General features: G+C 36.4%; 1 protein-coding gene across 6 annotated transcripts in view; it reads right to left on the reverse strand.

The window, feature by feature from the left end:
• STRBP (spermatid perinuclear RNA binding protein) overlaps positions 1-17537 on the reverse strand; it is a 64642-nt gene that overhangs the window by 17671 nt on the left and 29434 nt on the right. For all 6 annotated transcript variants that reach the window (XR_007457322.1, XM_049628562.1, XM_049628581.1 and 3 more), the window contains 5 exons: positions 10354-10446; positions 9722-9921; positions 3692-3850; positions 437-571; positions 97-237 (listed from right to left, as the gene is read on the reverse strand). Coding sequence is in view for 5 of the 6 variants with exons in the window: in XM_049628562.1 (XP_049484519.1) it covers positions 97-237; positions 437-571; positions 3692-3850; positions 9722-9921; positions 10354-10446 (728 nt within the window). In the remaining variant the exon portion in view is untranslated. The remainder of the gene's footprint in view (positions 1-96; positions 238-436; positions 572-3691; positions 3851-9721; positions 9922-10353; positions 10447-17537) is intronic.

Below are 17537 nucleotides of genomic sequence, written 5' to 3' on the forward strand. Positions count from 1 at the left end.
ACAACTTCAGAAAAAGTGGCACAAAGACAGAAAAGGAAACTTAATTCTGGTAATATTTTTCAAAAGTATTGCAAAGGTTTAATGCTTAACTCATACCTGAGGGATAATCTTCTTTTTCTTATTATTTGCTGCATTGGGTCCAGAAAACAGCTTCTCCAGGGCAGCTAAAGCTGCACTTGCCTTTGCCACTTTCTTATTTGGACCTGCACCTCTGAATTTCTGTCCATCTACTTCTACCTAAAATCAAGAACAACACTCTGCAATTATCCCATATAATTCCTCTATATAGTGTTCATTTAAATGTATCACAACACGGGAAAAACCAAAAGTCACATAGTGCCAAAAGAATTAACTCAGTCTAAAACTTTTTTACATATGAGCTCAGGATATCCTATGTCTTTGAGGAGAAAAGGTTGGCTTGAATCTAGGTACACACCTCCATTACAAAGCGTTTGTCATGGCTTCCACCAGTCTCCGAGATGAGTTCATACTTAAGACCTCTTCTTTTTTCATTGAGCTCCATTACAGGATTTTTGCCACTTGCTGTGAGGATAGGGCCCTGAGTTCTTACCTAAAAGGAGGTTCAATCAAGTAAGATTTTAGAGTATTAAATTTCTCATTAATACAATTATACTAGGTTTCTGCTGAAAAGACGCTCAAAAATTATACTGTCAAGCATTTAGGAGCTAGAATGTGTGATCACCTCAATATACAAATGACAAAATATCTTTAAAGGTATGGAAACTCTACAGCAGTAAGCACGGCAATCAGTCATCAAGCCAATCTGCCTCTAGAGTAGGGCTGTCTCAACAGATCAGTATTCAAGAGCAACATGGCCTTGCCATTACGTGGCACTCTAGGGTCTGCTCTGTGGTGTTCATGATCTAAGAATAATACTTTAAATGACTAACAAAGCGGACAGAACAGTTGAGATTCACATGACATCTGAGTGTTCACTGTTTTTCATCTTTAGGGTTAGGAAGAAATAATTTTCAACTTGGGAGATGGGAACAAAATGTTCCTACACATCTCTCAGTTCTCTCTAAAGAGATTTAAGGGCACCTAAGGTAAAAACAGTAGGCTACAATCTATGGATTCTGAAATTTAAAAAAAGAATAAAAGCAGTCATTCTCTGCCCAAAGGAGCTAGAGTATAGCGGGACAGACATAATCACTTTAAAACAGTATATATTAGAGAACAGATGTGTGCTATGGAAACACAGAAGGAATCACCTTCTATGGCAATCAGGATAGTTTTCCTGGAAGTGACATGAGAATTTGACCTTAAAGAGGTAAGTACCAGACCATGATAAGGTAGAAACAAAGGAGAAGGGCATTCTAGACAGAAGAAACAGCCATGGAAAGGCCCAAGAGAAGCAAAGAACATCTGTTTGAGAAACAGCAAGAAGCACAGTGTGGCTGTATAAGGGAGTGAGGACAGGAAGGCAGGACCCAATCAGAAACGCCCTCGAAGGAGCCAATTCATACAGGACTTTGCATGCCATGCAAATGAGTTTTGACTTTATCAAGAAGTATGCGGAGCCACGGAGAGATTTAATCTAGAAAAGTCAGGACTAGATTTGTGTTGTAGAAAAAAATCATGCCAGGAGTGGCAGAAAGAATTCATTCGAGGAAGGATTAAGACTGCAATAAGGAGAAGTACTTCATGTAAGAGTGTGAAGGCTCAAATGAAGAGGCAGGACAGCACCAAAAATAAAACAAATGACAAAATACTGCAACTATAATCTTGAGAAAGGAAAGACCCAAAGATTGAGCACTTTTTGAGGTTAGAGATCATGCCTCTAATTCTACCATAGTAATTGCTCAAGAAATGCTGAAGAGATGAATGCCCAAAACAATTATTATGTTACAAATTCAATGAACAGCAAGATCCTCTTAACACACTACTCTGTGCTGATTTGGTAAGTGGCCAATGCTGTAGAAAAAGTCAAACACTGGACCACTTTTCAAGCCTAGTTTAATAAACATGCCTGGGTCGAATGCAATAAAAAAAAATCACTTTTTGAAGAGTTTTTTGTAATCTATCTTTTTAAAATTTCAAAGCAAATGTCCAGTCTCCATCTTTAAAAGGTCATGAGTAATTTTTGAAACTAGGTCTATGGTAATTACTCTCTGCTTTCCAAATCTGAAATCACTTTTATAAAAAATGAGTCAAGACATACAAATATTTGCATTTTAATATTTTAATTTTAAATGAATTTAAATGAAGAATAAGGGCCTTCTTTCCCCCCACGCCCATGCCATGACTACATTATATAGAAACAAAGCATGGATGTGTTTACTACCAAAACTGCCACACATTGATGTGGCTATCAGTGCAGCCCACACTGTTCTCCCTCTCCTTCATTCCCCTCGACTTAACAGTCTGAGTCCCAAAATTAATGAATACTTTCTTTTCTAAGTCTTTATAACACTGCCAGTAAAACATCTTGCCCTGCCTGTGACCATCACCTGTGAACGAATGGGCCTCTCAAAAGCCAGGCGCCACAGTCTCTCCACAATATCCCATGACAAGTCAGGCCTCAGCCTCTCTCTGCTCCCCCACCCCCCACCAGCCCACCTGGTGCCTCTCAAACACCTACTTTCACAACCCCAGGCCATTATACCTCCTGTTCCTTTGGCCCCAATGCCTTCTTTCCACCTCTTCTCCACATAGCAAAATCTTCCTCATCACCTAAAACCTCGCTCACATTTTACTCCCTTTGATTTTATAGTTGTGTAAGTTTCCTAATCACTTCCTCTTTTGAGATTTCACATTATTATATTCATTTTGCCATTACGGTACTTATCATATTACATTATAATTAGTTATGAACATGCCTTTGATGCTTCTAGCCTGAGAACATCTTGAGGCTCTGGACATAATTTCTGCAGCATCTGGCAGTAAACAGGTACTACAAGGGGTTTATAAAGTAAAAAACTACATAGTCCACTAAGTCTCAGATAAATACTCATGCCCACAAATGAAAACATTTTTTTAACTTAATGTAACCACTTGCTGTTACTTTGAAGCCAATTTTGCTCATGCAGAATGCAATAAACAAGGGCCCCATGAATTCCCAAAAATGCTGGGTATACTCAGTACTTGGATTTTTGTCCCATTCTATTATCTGTGGCAATGCGGTCATAGGTCAGGACATACTCAGAGTCTGAGGAACATACAAGATCAGGCTATGCCTCCCTCAGGGCTAGACTGACTTGATGATGACCCACGGCCTCCCACAGCTCAGCACAAACTTCAAATAATCCTAAATTTCCTCTGCCAGATCTTCTGGTTTTTCACTCTTCAGTTATTATTGATAGTGCTGATACATTATAACTGTGAAATACTGGAAGGAACTTCCGTGGCCAGCAAAAAGAAAATGCTAGTTACATGAGGGTACATTTATGTATTGTGCATTATACAGTTATCGTTACAGATATTTTGAGAGTGGGAAAAAAAAAAACAAACCAAGATGTAAAACTGCATGGAAATACAACTGCCATCACAAAAATACTCCCAGAAAAAGGCTGGATGGAAATAAACCAAAATATTAATAATAACAATGGCTGCCTCTGGACTATATACATTTGTATATGCTTTTTTCTTATTCACACTTTTCCACATCTCTCAAATTTTCTATAATCTACATACACTACTTTTTTTCTTAGGAAAAAATATATAAATATACCTCTAAGGTACTGGAGGTTTCAGTTGTAGAATTTCCAGTATTATTGCTTGAGTTTGAAGACACTGTTTCATTTTTGCCTTCATTGTCTGACTTTTCATCGGAACTCATACATTCAATATCTGCATCAAAGCCCGTTGGGTATCCCATTGCTTGTAATACCTGTACAAATTACATTAAGATTCAGTTTTATTCAAACATCAGAGACCACTGAGACAGATAAAATACTGAGAACAAGTTTCAAATCCACAACATTTGAATCTATGGAACACCTTTCAGGAAGAGCAAGATGGTCTAAATCTACAAATCCTTGGTTAAACAAAATTTACCTGCTAGAATTTCACCACAGAGAATGGGAAAAATTACTCCTCAGAGTAATTAGGTTTCAATAAAGGATGACAGAAATGCAAACCTGAGGCTGCTTCTGGTTTATTTAGTTTGGAGGCAAGAGGTAGAGAAACAGCATGGCCAAATTCAACCAAGAAGGTGAGGGGAAAAGTAAAACAGCATAATGTAAGAAGTACAATGGATAGAAAAGAAAAGACCTGGCAGTCTAATCCTGTATTTCTCCTCTGGTCCTCAATTTTCCAATCTGCAAAACAGGAAGACTGATTAGCTGACCTCTAAATTCTATGACTCAATCCATTAGGAGGAATTAGCACAGAAAGGGAATCAAGAAGTCTTCAGGTTGGAACCAATTTACCTGTTAATTTTTTGTGAACCTTTCTACTATTGTCCTCTTTGCTTTCAACTTAAACCATAATCAACACTTGAAAGGATTCAGATTCAAAGACTTATTCTCTATACTAAGTGAACCAGGAACAGTTTTAGGTTTGTATTTCCACCCTTCTCTCAAGGCCTAGTTACTTTATGACTTCTCCCAATATCCATTCTTCTATTACCATTCAATGCCCAGCATTTCGTATCTTTTTTAAAGATAAAGTTTTCTGAACAGTGTGTGTGTGTGTGTGAGCACGCATGTGTGTGTGAGCATACACACATTCAAGCATGGCTTTTAACATTTCCTTCCAGGTTATACTGCTTTTTAGATGTTTACAAGACAATATGTTCACTAGCATCTTTATAACCCTCTTTCAAGCAGTTGATGTTGCACTGTCAATTACTAATTTAAAGGTTTATATCAAAATATATGGAGATAGGTTCCTAAGGATTTCTGTATCTATTTCAGCTTTTGACTATTGTTTTAAGTTGCCGGAGCAACTTAATGTTGTATTTCTTTATGATCCCATCTATACCTAAGAGGTGTGTCAAAAAATGGTTATTATAGCCTGACAAGTGAGAGACCAGGCAGCCCAAACTTTATAAACAATAGCATCTTCTATAACAGATTCTGCCAACATAAAATAGTACAACTATAAAAAATGGACATAAGTAGAACTCTGTACCATGAAAACTTGAAACTGATTCACCCAATTCATATGAAGAACTTGGCATTTGTGTTGAACATTTCAAATCATAAATACTTTGTCATCACAGGGAGAAAGCCAAGAACCCCTTTTCAATATCTTATGTTCTAGAAGTTCTCAGGTAGTACTACACATCAAGAATGTTAACATCTTATTCTTGTCACTATTTTATAAAGAAAACGTCTTCTCTATTATCTAAGTCCTGTAATACCCTCTCCTAAAATATCTCATCCTAAGAGAATAGTTATCAGTCTGGAATGAACACTAGCTAATACAAGCTACAAGTCGAAAGTCAAGACTCACAAATAAATCTGATTGGTCTATTCCAATAAAAACTAAAGACATGCAGCTTTTCTTAACATATATAATTAAAAGTCTAATGTGAATTATTTAACACCATTTCTCTCTGTGCTTTTCTCACATACCATATTCATTTATTTACTTGTTATTGTAGCAACATATGTCACTATACTATAAATAGTTTATACAACTGATGGATAAGCTCAAGGGATACAGTGTACTTGTAATATAGCCCAACTAACAAAAAAATGTCAAATTAGATCATTTTTCTATGAACACATGAGGGTATTAACTAGTATATGCTACAAGAGTTTTAAAAGGAAAAAAGTAATGAGCTCTCAGACATCTAAAACAAAAATTTGCTTAGAATCAACATTGAAGTCAGAAAAACTAGTACACCAAAAAAAAGTTCGGTTTCAAGTGTCTAGCAAACAAATCAAACCTAATAAACACATCAACTGGGCTGAAAAATCACAAGACAATTCCTGGACATAAGGTGACTGGGAAATCCAGTGTAACCATGCCTTTTTCCCCCTGGAAGGGGAGCTGAGGCTGAGACAGATGATCCCCTCAAAGACTATACAAGAGTAAAATGGAAACATACTCTACCCTATGGCTCTCCACTCAAAAGAAAGTCCTATCCGTGACTTCAGAGAGTGAAGAAATGATGGCTCCAAGAACCTCTCCAAAGAGCCTTCGCTCCTCTAGCAGACCTTTTCCCCACAATGACTAAGATTCTTTTCATGGAATACGGCTGATTATGTCTCTCAAGGTGTCCTTTGTGAGGAACTAGCAGAAAAAGGGCCAGAAGAGTAAAGAAAATACTGGCAACTGATTTCCATCACTTCAGGGTGCCTGCGGCTGAGCAGCCAGGCTCCTGTGGCAAGATGGGTTTTTTTTTCTTATTTTGTTTTGATTTCATTCTCTGATATGATTTGTCTTAACAGGTACAGATCCCTACCAAGCTACTGAGTAAGGAATGTAAGAATTTTTATCTACTGGGACCTACTTTCATAAACACATGTTAGATATAAAACATAAAACACTCTGAAACTCTTGCTTTTTAAATTTTTTTCTTACTGTTTATGTTTGAGAGAGAGCACAAGTGGGGTAGGGGCAGAGAGACAGGGAGACACAAAGTCCAAAGCAGGCTCCAGGCTCTGAGCTGTCAGCACAGAGCCTGACACAGGGCTCAAACCCACAGATAGCGAGATCATGACCTGAGCTGAAGTCGGACACTTAACCGCCTGAGGCACCCAGGAGCCCCAAACACTCTCAAACTCTTATAAACAGAATCTGAGGGGCGCCTGGGTGGCTCAGATGGTTAAGCATCTGACTTCGGCTCAGGTCATGATCTTGTGGTGTGGATTCAAGCCCCACATTGGGCTCTGTGCTGACAGCGTGGAGCCCACTTTGGATGCTCTGCCCCCCTCTCTCACTGGCCCCCTCCCCACTGCTCAGGCACATGCACTCTCAAAACTAAACATTTAAAAAATTTTTTTTTAAATAATAAACAAAACCTGAAACTTACCATATATAGATGGCAATTTGACAATATATACCTGACATATAATAGGAAGCCCAATACATATTTACTGAATGGATCATTCAAATGTGCCCCTTCTTGATGCAGAAATTCCATTTCTAGAACACATGTTTACTTGTTTCTTTCTTTTTTTTTTTAAATGCAAGCTTTACACCCAACATAGGGCTTAAACTCACAACCCTAAGATCAAGAGTCACGTGCTCTACAAAAAGAACCAGGTGGGCACCCTAGAATATATATCTTAAGGGATAATTAGACTAATTCAAAAAGATATAAAGCAATCAACTAGAAGCATCGAAATCTAAAAGGATTATACATTACAGTACACTGATAATAAAAAAATATTAGGCCATCACTAAAAAGGAGAGTAATCTTTGTGATAACTATAAAAAACTCATAGGGGCGTCTGGGAAGCTCAGTCAGTTGAGCGCCGACTTCGGCTCAGGTCACGATCTCGCGGTCTGTGAGTTCGAGCCCCACGTCGAGCCCCACGTCGGGCCCCTGTGCTGACAGCTCGGAGCCCGGAGCCTGTTTCGGATTCTGTGTCTCCCTCTCTCTGACCCTCCCCCATTCATGCTCTGTCTCTCTCTGTCTCAAAAATAAATAAACGTTAAAAAAAAAAAATTAAAAAAAAAAAAACAACTCATATTTTTTGGATGAACAAAAAAGTACTTACTTTAAATATATATTTTATATACACATTATGTAGGTCCTACCATTCCTTATCTAAAACCCTTAGGACCAGATTATTTTGAGAATTCATAGTTTTTCAGAGTTTAGAAAGCTAATACAAAATATTTACTATATATTTTCCAAATCCCCAGTAAGTTCAGATGCTACCCCACGTTTGTGCAAAGAAACATAAAATATTCACATTAAATGAAATAATAAAGACTAAAGTACTCCTGCATCAATTCAGGTCAGGTTTTCCCATCAAATGAGTTTGTATCAAACGTAGAGAAGTATTTTTCATTTTCAGTGCTTCCTGGATTTTAGAATTGCAGTTTAAAAAAAAGGCTTGGAAAAATACATACCAAAATGTTAAAAGTAATTATGAGAACAAACAGCTCTAAATCCTGTCATATTACAAAATCAGCCACTGCTCTTACTCCCCCATATTTTACTGAATTGCAACTTGCTATGAGGCCACTAGCTTACATTAAAGGCGATTATAACAAACAATCCACAAACTGTCACTGCATCATAGATAACTTTAAAGGATATCACTGCTATCCTTTTAATGAAAACCTACTCAAGGAGAATGCCCACTTGATCTCTATACTAAAACAACTGTAACCCTCATACTCAACTGTCTGTTCTTATGTCACAGACAGTGACATTTCACAAGCTTTTGAGTCAGATGTTAGAGATCTTAGATCTAAATTTGTGACTCATTCTCAGCATACATTATAGCTAAGTTATTAAACTGTATTTTTAGCTTTCTTCCTGGATTTTTCCCTCATTTCTCATTAATTCTTTTTCTGCCTCATTTTAAACTCTTACTATTTTATCATACTTAAAGTACCCTTTTGTAAACAAGACATAACATAAATAATCTATTGTTTTATATTTTTACAGCTTATTATTTTTCTGCATTGTGCTTATTACTACCTGACATATAATTTACTCATTGGTATATTTGTTGTCTGTCTCCAATTCTTTCCACACTAGAATGCAGGCTCCAGGAGGCCAAGGGCTTTGTTTTATTCACTGATACATCCTTGGTATCTGGAATAATGTTCACATCTACATTAATAATACTTGCAAAGTGGAATGATCATGAAAACAGACCAATTCTATCTTATGCCATACTGTTACATAATAGAACTTTTCTTAAGTGAAAACCAATCTTTGGTCTACATGGTCTTTGACATTTTCACATTAATCTACGAGACAGCAAACGCACTCATGGAAAAATTCCAGTATTTAGGAACTTTCTACAAACCTACATGCATGATTGCTTGGTTCAATCCTGAACCTATTCCCTATGGAAATACTCTGGAATACAGAAAAGGTACCATATGCACAAATACAATAATTAAATTTATTTATGACAGGAAAAATCTGCAAACAAGAAAATATTCAATACTAGGAAGATGTTTAAACAAATAATAGTGCATCCAAATGTTATATCATAAAGCCATTAAAAATTATTTGTGAGGATTTTAATAACATGAGAAAACACTGACAATACAGTAAATGAAAAAAAAATCAGTGGATAAAATTACATACACACCGTAAGCTCAAGTTAAGACAAAAAAAACAAGGGTGCCTGGGTGGCTTGGTCGGTCAAGCATCCCGACTTCAGCTCAGGTCATGATCTCACGGTTCGTGGGTTCGAGCCCCGCATCGGGCTCTGTGCTGACAGCTCAGAGCCTAGAGCCTGTTTCAGATTCTGTATCTCCCTCTCTCTCTGACCCTCCCCTGCTTGCACTCTGTGTATTTCTCTATCAAAAAAAATTAAAAAAAAAAAAAAGCAAACAAAAAGATTGGAAGTAAATAAAACCAACATACTATATATAAATATTAGTGATCTGCCCATTTTTTATGTCTTTACTTTTTTCTGCATTTTCCAAACTCCATATAATCAACACATATTAATTTTATAACCAAAAAAGAAATGTTTTGTAATCCAGAGGTAACAGAAGTCTCTATGTCATTGTCATTAAAATCTTTAAAAATACTGTTATTTTAGGAAAATAAGCACCTTATTTATGACATATAATAAAAAAGCCCTGCTAAATAAAAGCAATACTGTACCTTCACTGCTACATGAAGTTTTGCTGTTTTCTTGGATGGCCCTGAGGCTTCATACGTTGTACCATCCACATCTACAGACATTGTGAAGACTGGGGCATGGACAGGGCCAGACTGAGATAAGAGCTTATATTGAAGCCCAGGCCTGATCTGATTTAGCCTCATTAGTGCATTCATAAGGTCTATTGCTTTACTATCCAGAACTGTTAAAAAAAAAAAAAAAAAAAGAGATAAAAAATTAAACCATTTTGCTTTAACCTATGCATTTGTAGGTTCCCAGTGATCACTATAAATTCACCAGGTTTTAAAAAGCAAGAATTTGAAGACACATATACAAATTAATTTCACTTCATAATTCTAAAGTCACTTAAATTATGCTAATATCATTATACAAGTGATATGAATTACTACATCAATTTTAGTTTGTCAATACTATACATCAATTTTAGTTTGTCAATACTAATATATCTTAAGCAATGAAACTTGAAAACAAAAGAAAGTTCTTCAATCATCAATTTTTGTTAAGATATGCTCTTAAAATTCAAATTCAAATCAATCAAATTCTTCACTTTGAAATTTTTTTTCTTGTCTGAGACTACAAATCTTTTCTAGTTCACATCTGTAAGAATACACACTTTTCCTTAAGTTTCGTTTCATCTTCTTATTGGGATCTTTATCATCCCCTAATCCATCTTCAAATGGCCTCTTCAGAGCTGAAGACCCAGCACCTAAAAAAATTATAACAAATTCATTATCAGTCAAAACAATGAGGTCAGGAAGGAAAACCTTAGGAATCACAAGGACCACAGTACTTTCACTGATCAATTAAATTGCCATAGATATAAGCTTATAATAGCAAAAAATTGCTAATGAATCTTTAGGAAACAATTTAATACTATCCTTTTATATATTTATTTTCTCATTTACTCATATGAATTGGCATTCATTCATACAATATTTTTGCATTTTTCACACCTGTATATGCAGAAAGAGAAAAAAGTCTACAAAGATATATATCAAAATGTTAAAGGTAGTTATCTCTGATGGTAGGGTTTATTTTTATTTGTGTCTTTTCAAATATATCTGTAATTTAACATGTATTACTTATAGAAAATTTTTAAGCCCACATATTAAAATCTTATGCTTTGGAAAATCTAATCATTTCTCACACTAAAACAGACTTCCGCCTATTCAAATCCTACTCAAGATTTTATTATCAAAACAATATGGTACTGGCACAAAAACAGACACACAGATCGATGGAACAGAATAGAAAACCCAGAAATAAACACACAACTATATAGTCAATTTATCTTGAACAAAGCAGGAAAGAATATGCAGTGGAAAAAGGACAGTCTCTTCAACAAATGGACAGTAACATGCAAAAGAAAGAAACTGGAGCACTTTCTTACACCATACACACAAAAACATTCAAAATGGATTAGAGACCTATATGAGACCTCAAACCATAAAAATCCTAGAAGAGAACATAGGCAGTAACTTCCTTGACATTGGCCATAGCAAGTTTTTTCTAGATATGTCTCCTGAGGCAAGGGAAACAAAAGCAAAATAAACTAATGGAACTACATCAAAATAAAAAGCTTCTGCACTGCAAAGAAAACAATCAACAAAGTTAAAAGGCAGCCTAAGGAATGAGAGAAGATATTTGTAAATGACATATCCAATAAAGGGTTAGTATCCCAAATATATAAAGAACTGATATAACTCAACACCCAAAAAACAAATAATCCAATTTAAAAATGGACAGGGGCACCTGGTTGGTTCAGTGGGTAGAGTATGTAACTCAATATTGGGGTTGTGAGTTTGAGCCTCACATTGGTGTAGAGATTATTTTTAAAAGGAGGAGAGGGGGGAAGGAAAAGAAAAAAAAGAATAAAATAGGCAGAAGACATTTCTCCAAAGAAGACATACAGATGGCCAACAGACACATAAAAGATGCTCAACATCACTCATCATCAGGGAAATGCAAATCAAAACCACAATGAGATATCACCTCACACCTATCAGAAGGGCTAAAATAAAAAACACAAGACAGGTGGCTCAGTCAGTTGAGTGTACAAGTCTTGAGTTCAGCTCAGGTTATGATCCCAGGGTTATAAGATCAAGCCTCACACTGGGCTCTGCACTGAGCATGTAGCCTACTTGAGATTCTCTCTCTCCCTCTGTCCCTCTCCCTGGCTCGCTCTCTCTAAATTAATTAAATACACACACACACACACACACACACACACACACACACACGAAACAAGTGTTGATGAGGATGTGGAGAAAAAGGAAACATTTGCACTGTTGGTGAGAAGGCAAACTAATGTAACCACTGTGGAAAAATATGGAGGTTCCTCCAAAAGTTAAAAATATAGACCTACCCTATGATCCAGCAATTGCACTACTAGGTATTTACCCAAAGAATACAGAAACACTAATTCAAAGGGATATACACACCCTGATGTTTATAGCAGTATTATTTACAACAGCCAAAATATGGAAGTAGCCCAGAGTCCATCAGTAGATGAATGGATAAAGAAGATGTGGTGTATTATATTATATATATGTAATATTCCATTGTGTGTATATAAATATATATTATATATATATTCAACCATAAAAAAGAATGAAATCTTGCCATTTACAATGACATGGATGGAGCTAGAGACTATTATGCAAAGTAAGTCAATCAGAGAAAGATAAATGCCAAATGATTTCATTCATATGTGGATTTTTTTTCTTTTAAGTTTATTTATTTTGAGAGAGTAAGAGAGCACAAACAGAGGAGGGGCAGAGAGAGAGGAAGAGAGAGAATTCCAAGCAGGTTCCATGCTGTCAGCACAGAGCCCAACACGGGGCTCGACCTCATGAACCATGAGACCATGACCTGAGTCAAAATCAACAGTCGGATGCTTAACTGACTGAGGCATGCAGGTGTCCCTCAAATGTGGAATTTAGTGAACAAAACAAATAAGCAAAGCGGGGAGAGAGGGAGAGAGGGAGAGAGGGAGAGAGGGAGAGAGGGAGAGAGGGAGAGAGGGAGAGAGGGAGAGATATCAAGAAACAGACTCTTAGTTAAAGAGAACAAACTGATGGTTACCAGAAAGGAGGGGGAATGGGGCGAGGGGTTGAGTTAAATATATAATGGGTATTAAGGAGTGCCCTTGTTGTGACAAGCACCAGGTGATGTGCAGAACTGTTACTCACTATACTGTATACCTAAAATGGTTTATCAACTAATTGGAATTAAAATTAAAACTTAAAAAAAAAAAGAATTTCTTTACAGTTCATCTTTTCCATTAAGTTTTCAACAACTTTCCTCTCAACTTTCTAAAATAATTTCTATGATATCAGAAACATAAAGTGTCATACGTAGCCTTGTGTCATTGCCTATTTCATACATAGAGATCTTGTATTTCCGCTAAACTATAAATGTTAAAGATATTTGTTCCTTGTCTTTTATCTTATAAACTATGTGCATTAAGACTTATATACAATATCATGCAAAATAATATAAACAATATAAACAAAATCTAACTGAACTTGATATCAATCAGTTTCTTGGATAAAGAAGCTAGCTCATAACACTGTCAGACATAAGGCAGGAACTTGGCTGTCCAAGTTAAAAACAATCAGGAAAAAATCTCATCAATATGTCCAAGTACTTTAAAGAACTCTGTGTCTTCAACTTAAAAGATGGTTGTTGGGTTTTTCCAAAAGCAAAGTTATACTCAAGAGATTCATTCCACAAGATTTCCAGATACTTCTAATGAAACTCTGAGATTAACTACATATTCTCTGATCATCAAGATTTACTGTCCCTTGCGGTAAACATTGACTTCAGCATTTGCTTGAGTCAATACTTACCACTCAGGTCAATAAATCTTGATGTTCTCTTCAACAGAAAATAGTATTTGCTTATATCTGCTTAGTATTGTATTTCACTTGCATTACCTAAAACTGAGAGTGTGCCAGCCTCCCAGAATGGAGTCCTTACGAGATCAAAGTTAAAAATGAACGATGTCTATTCAATCAGTCTCCCACTCATTAAGTTACATTAAAAGCTGCATCCTGATTGCCTGGAAATCATAAGCTGGTTTAAATGCACAGATCTATTCTCTAAATCCTCCAGCTACATGAATAGAGTCCCATGGATTAAGCTTCATTCTACCATCCCAGCCCCAAGGCTATAAAATCTGGGGTTAATCATAATATGAATGTAAGCAAAAAAAAAAGGGGGTGCTTTAAAACAAGCAAGTCATTTTCAATCTCTGCCGTATCTAGAAATGAGAAGTGATCATTTGCGAGGCAACAATTTTGAGAAATACTATGTGAGTGCTTACCATATGCCTGGTATTGTACTTACTTTAGCTGCAAATGGCTTCACTTAATTGTATTAACTTATTTAATCCTCACAAACACTATGAAGTCTGTACTTTTATCTTCATTATAATTTCATTCTTATATTCACTCAGCAACAAATATTATATTAAGCATTTTCTATGTGCAGGACAACTTTAGGTGCTGGACAGGTAATGGAAACAAAACACTGTCTCAAAGAGCTTACGCATAATGATGGAAACTAATCAAGTCTTATGGTCATCAGCAAAATGAAGAAAAATAAGAGGCCTGAGGGGGTGGAGGTGTTGCTATTTCATATGTGGTGCTCATTAGCAAGGTCAAAAAGGTATCACTGATGGGGTCAAAAAGGTGACCCTCTGATGAAGACCTGAAGAAAATACGAGTGAGCTATTCAGCAATATGGGGAAGAGTCCCAGGGAAAGAAAACAGCAAGAATAAAGGTCTTAAGATAGGGACATGCTAAGAAACAGCATAAAGGCCTAAGTGGGTAGAGTAGCCTAGACGAGAAGGGGATGATTGTAGAAGATGAGGAAGGGCCACAGTTGACAACCCTAGCTGCCACTAATTCACCAAAGGAACTTATACAACAAAGATGTTCCACTACCCAGTATGAGAAAGTAAATTCAAAAAGCTTTTCTGACAAGAGCAATTAGAAAAGCTGGACAAAAGTGTAGAAAAAAAGATCTACTCCTGGGCACTAACGAACTGTGGAGTCAAGATCTGGGAGATAATGGAAACCCTGCACCTAAGGCCACATTTCCCCTAGGGGCATCTACCAAATCTATAAGAAGCCACTAAGAACTGGACAGAGTAACTTTTAACAGGCCCTCAGATCTCAGGCGTCTAAAACTGAAGCTCACCCAGCAAAGACCTATTGAACCCCCCACACCGGGGTCTGAGCCTCTACTATGTCATACACTGGAAGTAAATAAAGTAGAAACAGTCTGGATCTCACATGGACTAAAAAGTCCAGCTTCAAATCATCTCAATCCTTGATTGCATTAAAATGATCCAGGACTGCCAGTTCCACTAGCCAGCTCTCAGAAACAAATGTAAATCCTCCAAGATACCATTACTCTAGGTTTTAAATTCTCTACAACTGCTCATTTTACAGTCTCCAGCACTCATAATAACTAGGTACATGAGAAGACAAGATGTTGTGATTAAAAATCAAGAGAAGGAGCAGACAACGTGAACAGACCCAAAAGGGATGCAGATGATTGAGCTTTCAAAAACACACTGTATTAAAAAGAATGATCAGAATGCTTTAAAAAAAAAAAAAAAAAAGACGACAAGAAGAATTTCTGGCAGAAAATCTGCATATAAAAGAGCCAAAATTCTAGAAATGAAAAATACAGTATAAATTAAAAGCTGGCAGACCTATAGGCAGAAATAGACCATCCACCAGAGAGAGGAAGAAAACAAAAAACTACAGTACAGGTATAAAAGATGTGAACAACACAATAAACAAATGTGACCTGACATGTAAAGAACATTCTGACCACCAACTGCAGAATGTACATACTTTTTCAGAGTATGAATCACTTACAAAAAAACATGTACAGGGCCATAAAATAAGATTCCAGAAATATCCAAGGACAGAAACCATACAAAGCATATTCTCAGATCACTCAAGAGGCAATAAAGAGGTAACTCGAAAATCCTCATTTTTCTAGAAATGAAGCAATGCTATCTAAATGGTTCCTGTGTCAAAGAGCTGATAATAAGGAAAAATAAAAAATAGTTTGAGTGAGAATGAAAATACTCATGTCAAAAGAGTGGAATGCACATAAATCTGGGTTTAAAACAAAAAATTTACAGCCTTAATAGCATGCATGATAAAATAAGAGGCCAAAAGAGAGCAATAATGTATTCAGCGATCTAAAAAAGTTAAACAAACAAACAAACCAAAAAACAGCAGCAAATTAAACCCAAAGAAGGTGGTGAGGAAAAACAAAGGATAAGAATACAGATCAATGAACTGGAATATAAGCATATACCAGATGATGATCAACAAAGCCAAAGTTGATTTTTTGGAAAAGACTCATAAAACTGATAAACCTCTAATGACAGTGATCAGGAAAAAAAAGGAAGCATAAAATGCATACAAGCGGACATCACTACAGATATTGCAGACAATTAAAAAATAAGATCTTACAAACTATTTCTAAATTTGGATAAAATGGTCAAGTTCCTAGAAAAACACAATTTACCAAAATTCTGACATGAAGATGATAGTCCCTTGCCTATTAAGAAAATTAGACCCATAACTGAAAACCTTCCCACAAAGACAACCACATGACCAAAAGGCTTTGCTAATAAATTCTTACGAACATTTAAGAAACATCAATCTTATACAAACTCTCCCAAGGAACAGAAAAAGAGGGGATACTTCCCAACTTACTTTATAAGGCCAGCATAACGTTAGAGCCAAAACTTGACAAAACATTACAACAAAGGAAAGTTGCTGGCCAACCTAACAAATAAAAATTTATATTTTTGTGAACTTCTCACAAAAACCTACACAAGATTGTTTGCAGCAGCTTTACTTGTTTGCCCAAAGCAAACAAGGTATCCTACAACAGGTGCATAGCTCAACAAACTCTGGCTCACCCATACCGCAGAATACTACTCCACAGTAAAAAGGAATTAACTACTGACACACACCACAACTTGGATGGACCACAATGGAATTATGCTGGGGGAGGACGGGGTGGTGAGACTCTCAAAAGATCATATATAGTATAACTCATTTATTTAAAATTCTTGAGGGGTGCCTGGGTGGCTCAGTCGGTTAAGCGTCCAACTTCAGCTCAGGTCATGATCTCGCGGTTCCTGAATTCGAGCCCCATGTCAGGCTCTGTGCAGACAGCTCAGAGCCTGGAGCCTGCTTCAGATTCTGTGTCTCCCTCTCTCTCTCTGCTCCTCCCTCACTTGCACTCTGTCTCTGTCTCTCAAAACCAAATAAATGTTAAAAAAATTTTTTTTGAATAAATAAGTGAATAAATAAAATCCTTGAAATGACAAAATCATAGAGATGGAGAAAAATACATGGTTTGCAGGGCTTGGGAATGGCTGAGAGGAGAGGAGTGGGTAGGTGTGGCTATAAAGGAGCAACACGAGAGAGATCTTGGTGGTGGTGAAATAGTTCTGCAACTTGATTGTGATGCTGGTTACACAAATCAACACATGTGATGAAAATGCCATAAAACAAATACAAGTTGTATCAATATCAGTTTTTTGGTTTTAATAGTGTACTTAGTCACATAAGATGTAACCTGCGAGAAATTGGGTGAAGGGTACATGCAACCTCTCTGTGCTATCTCTGCAACTTTCTGTGAAATCTATAATTATTTCCAGATAAAAAGTTAAGAAAAAGAAAAGAAATGAAAAAAAGAAAAAAAAAAGAAAGAAAGAAAGAAAGAAAGAAAGAAAGAAAGAAAGAAAGAAA

Source organism: Panthera uncia, chromosome D4 (assembly GCF_023721935.1).
Source record: "Panthera uncia isolate 11264 chromosome D4, Puncia_PCG_1.0, whole genome shotgun sequence".
NCBI classification, from domain to species: Eukaryota; Metazoa; Chordata; class Mammalia; order Carnivora; family Felidae; genus Panthera; species Panthera uncia.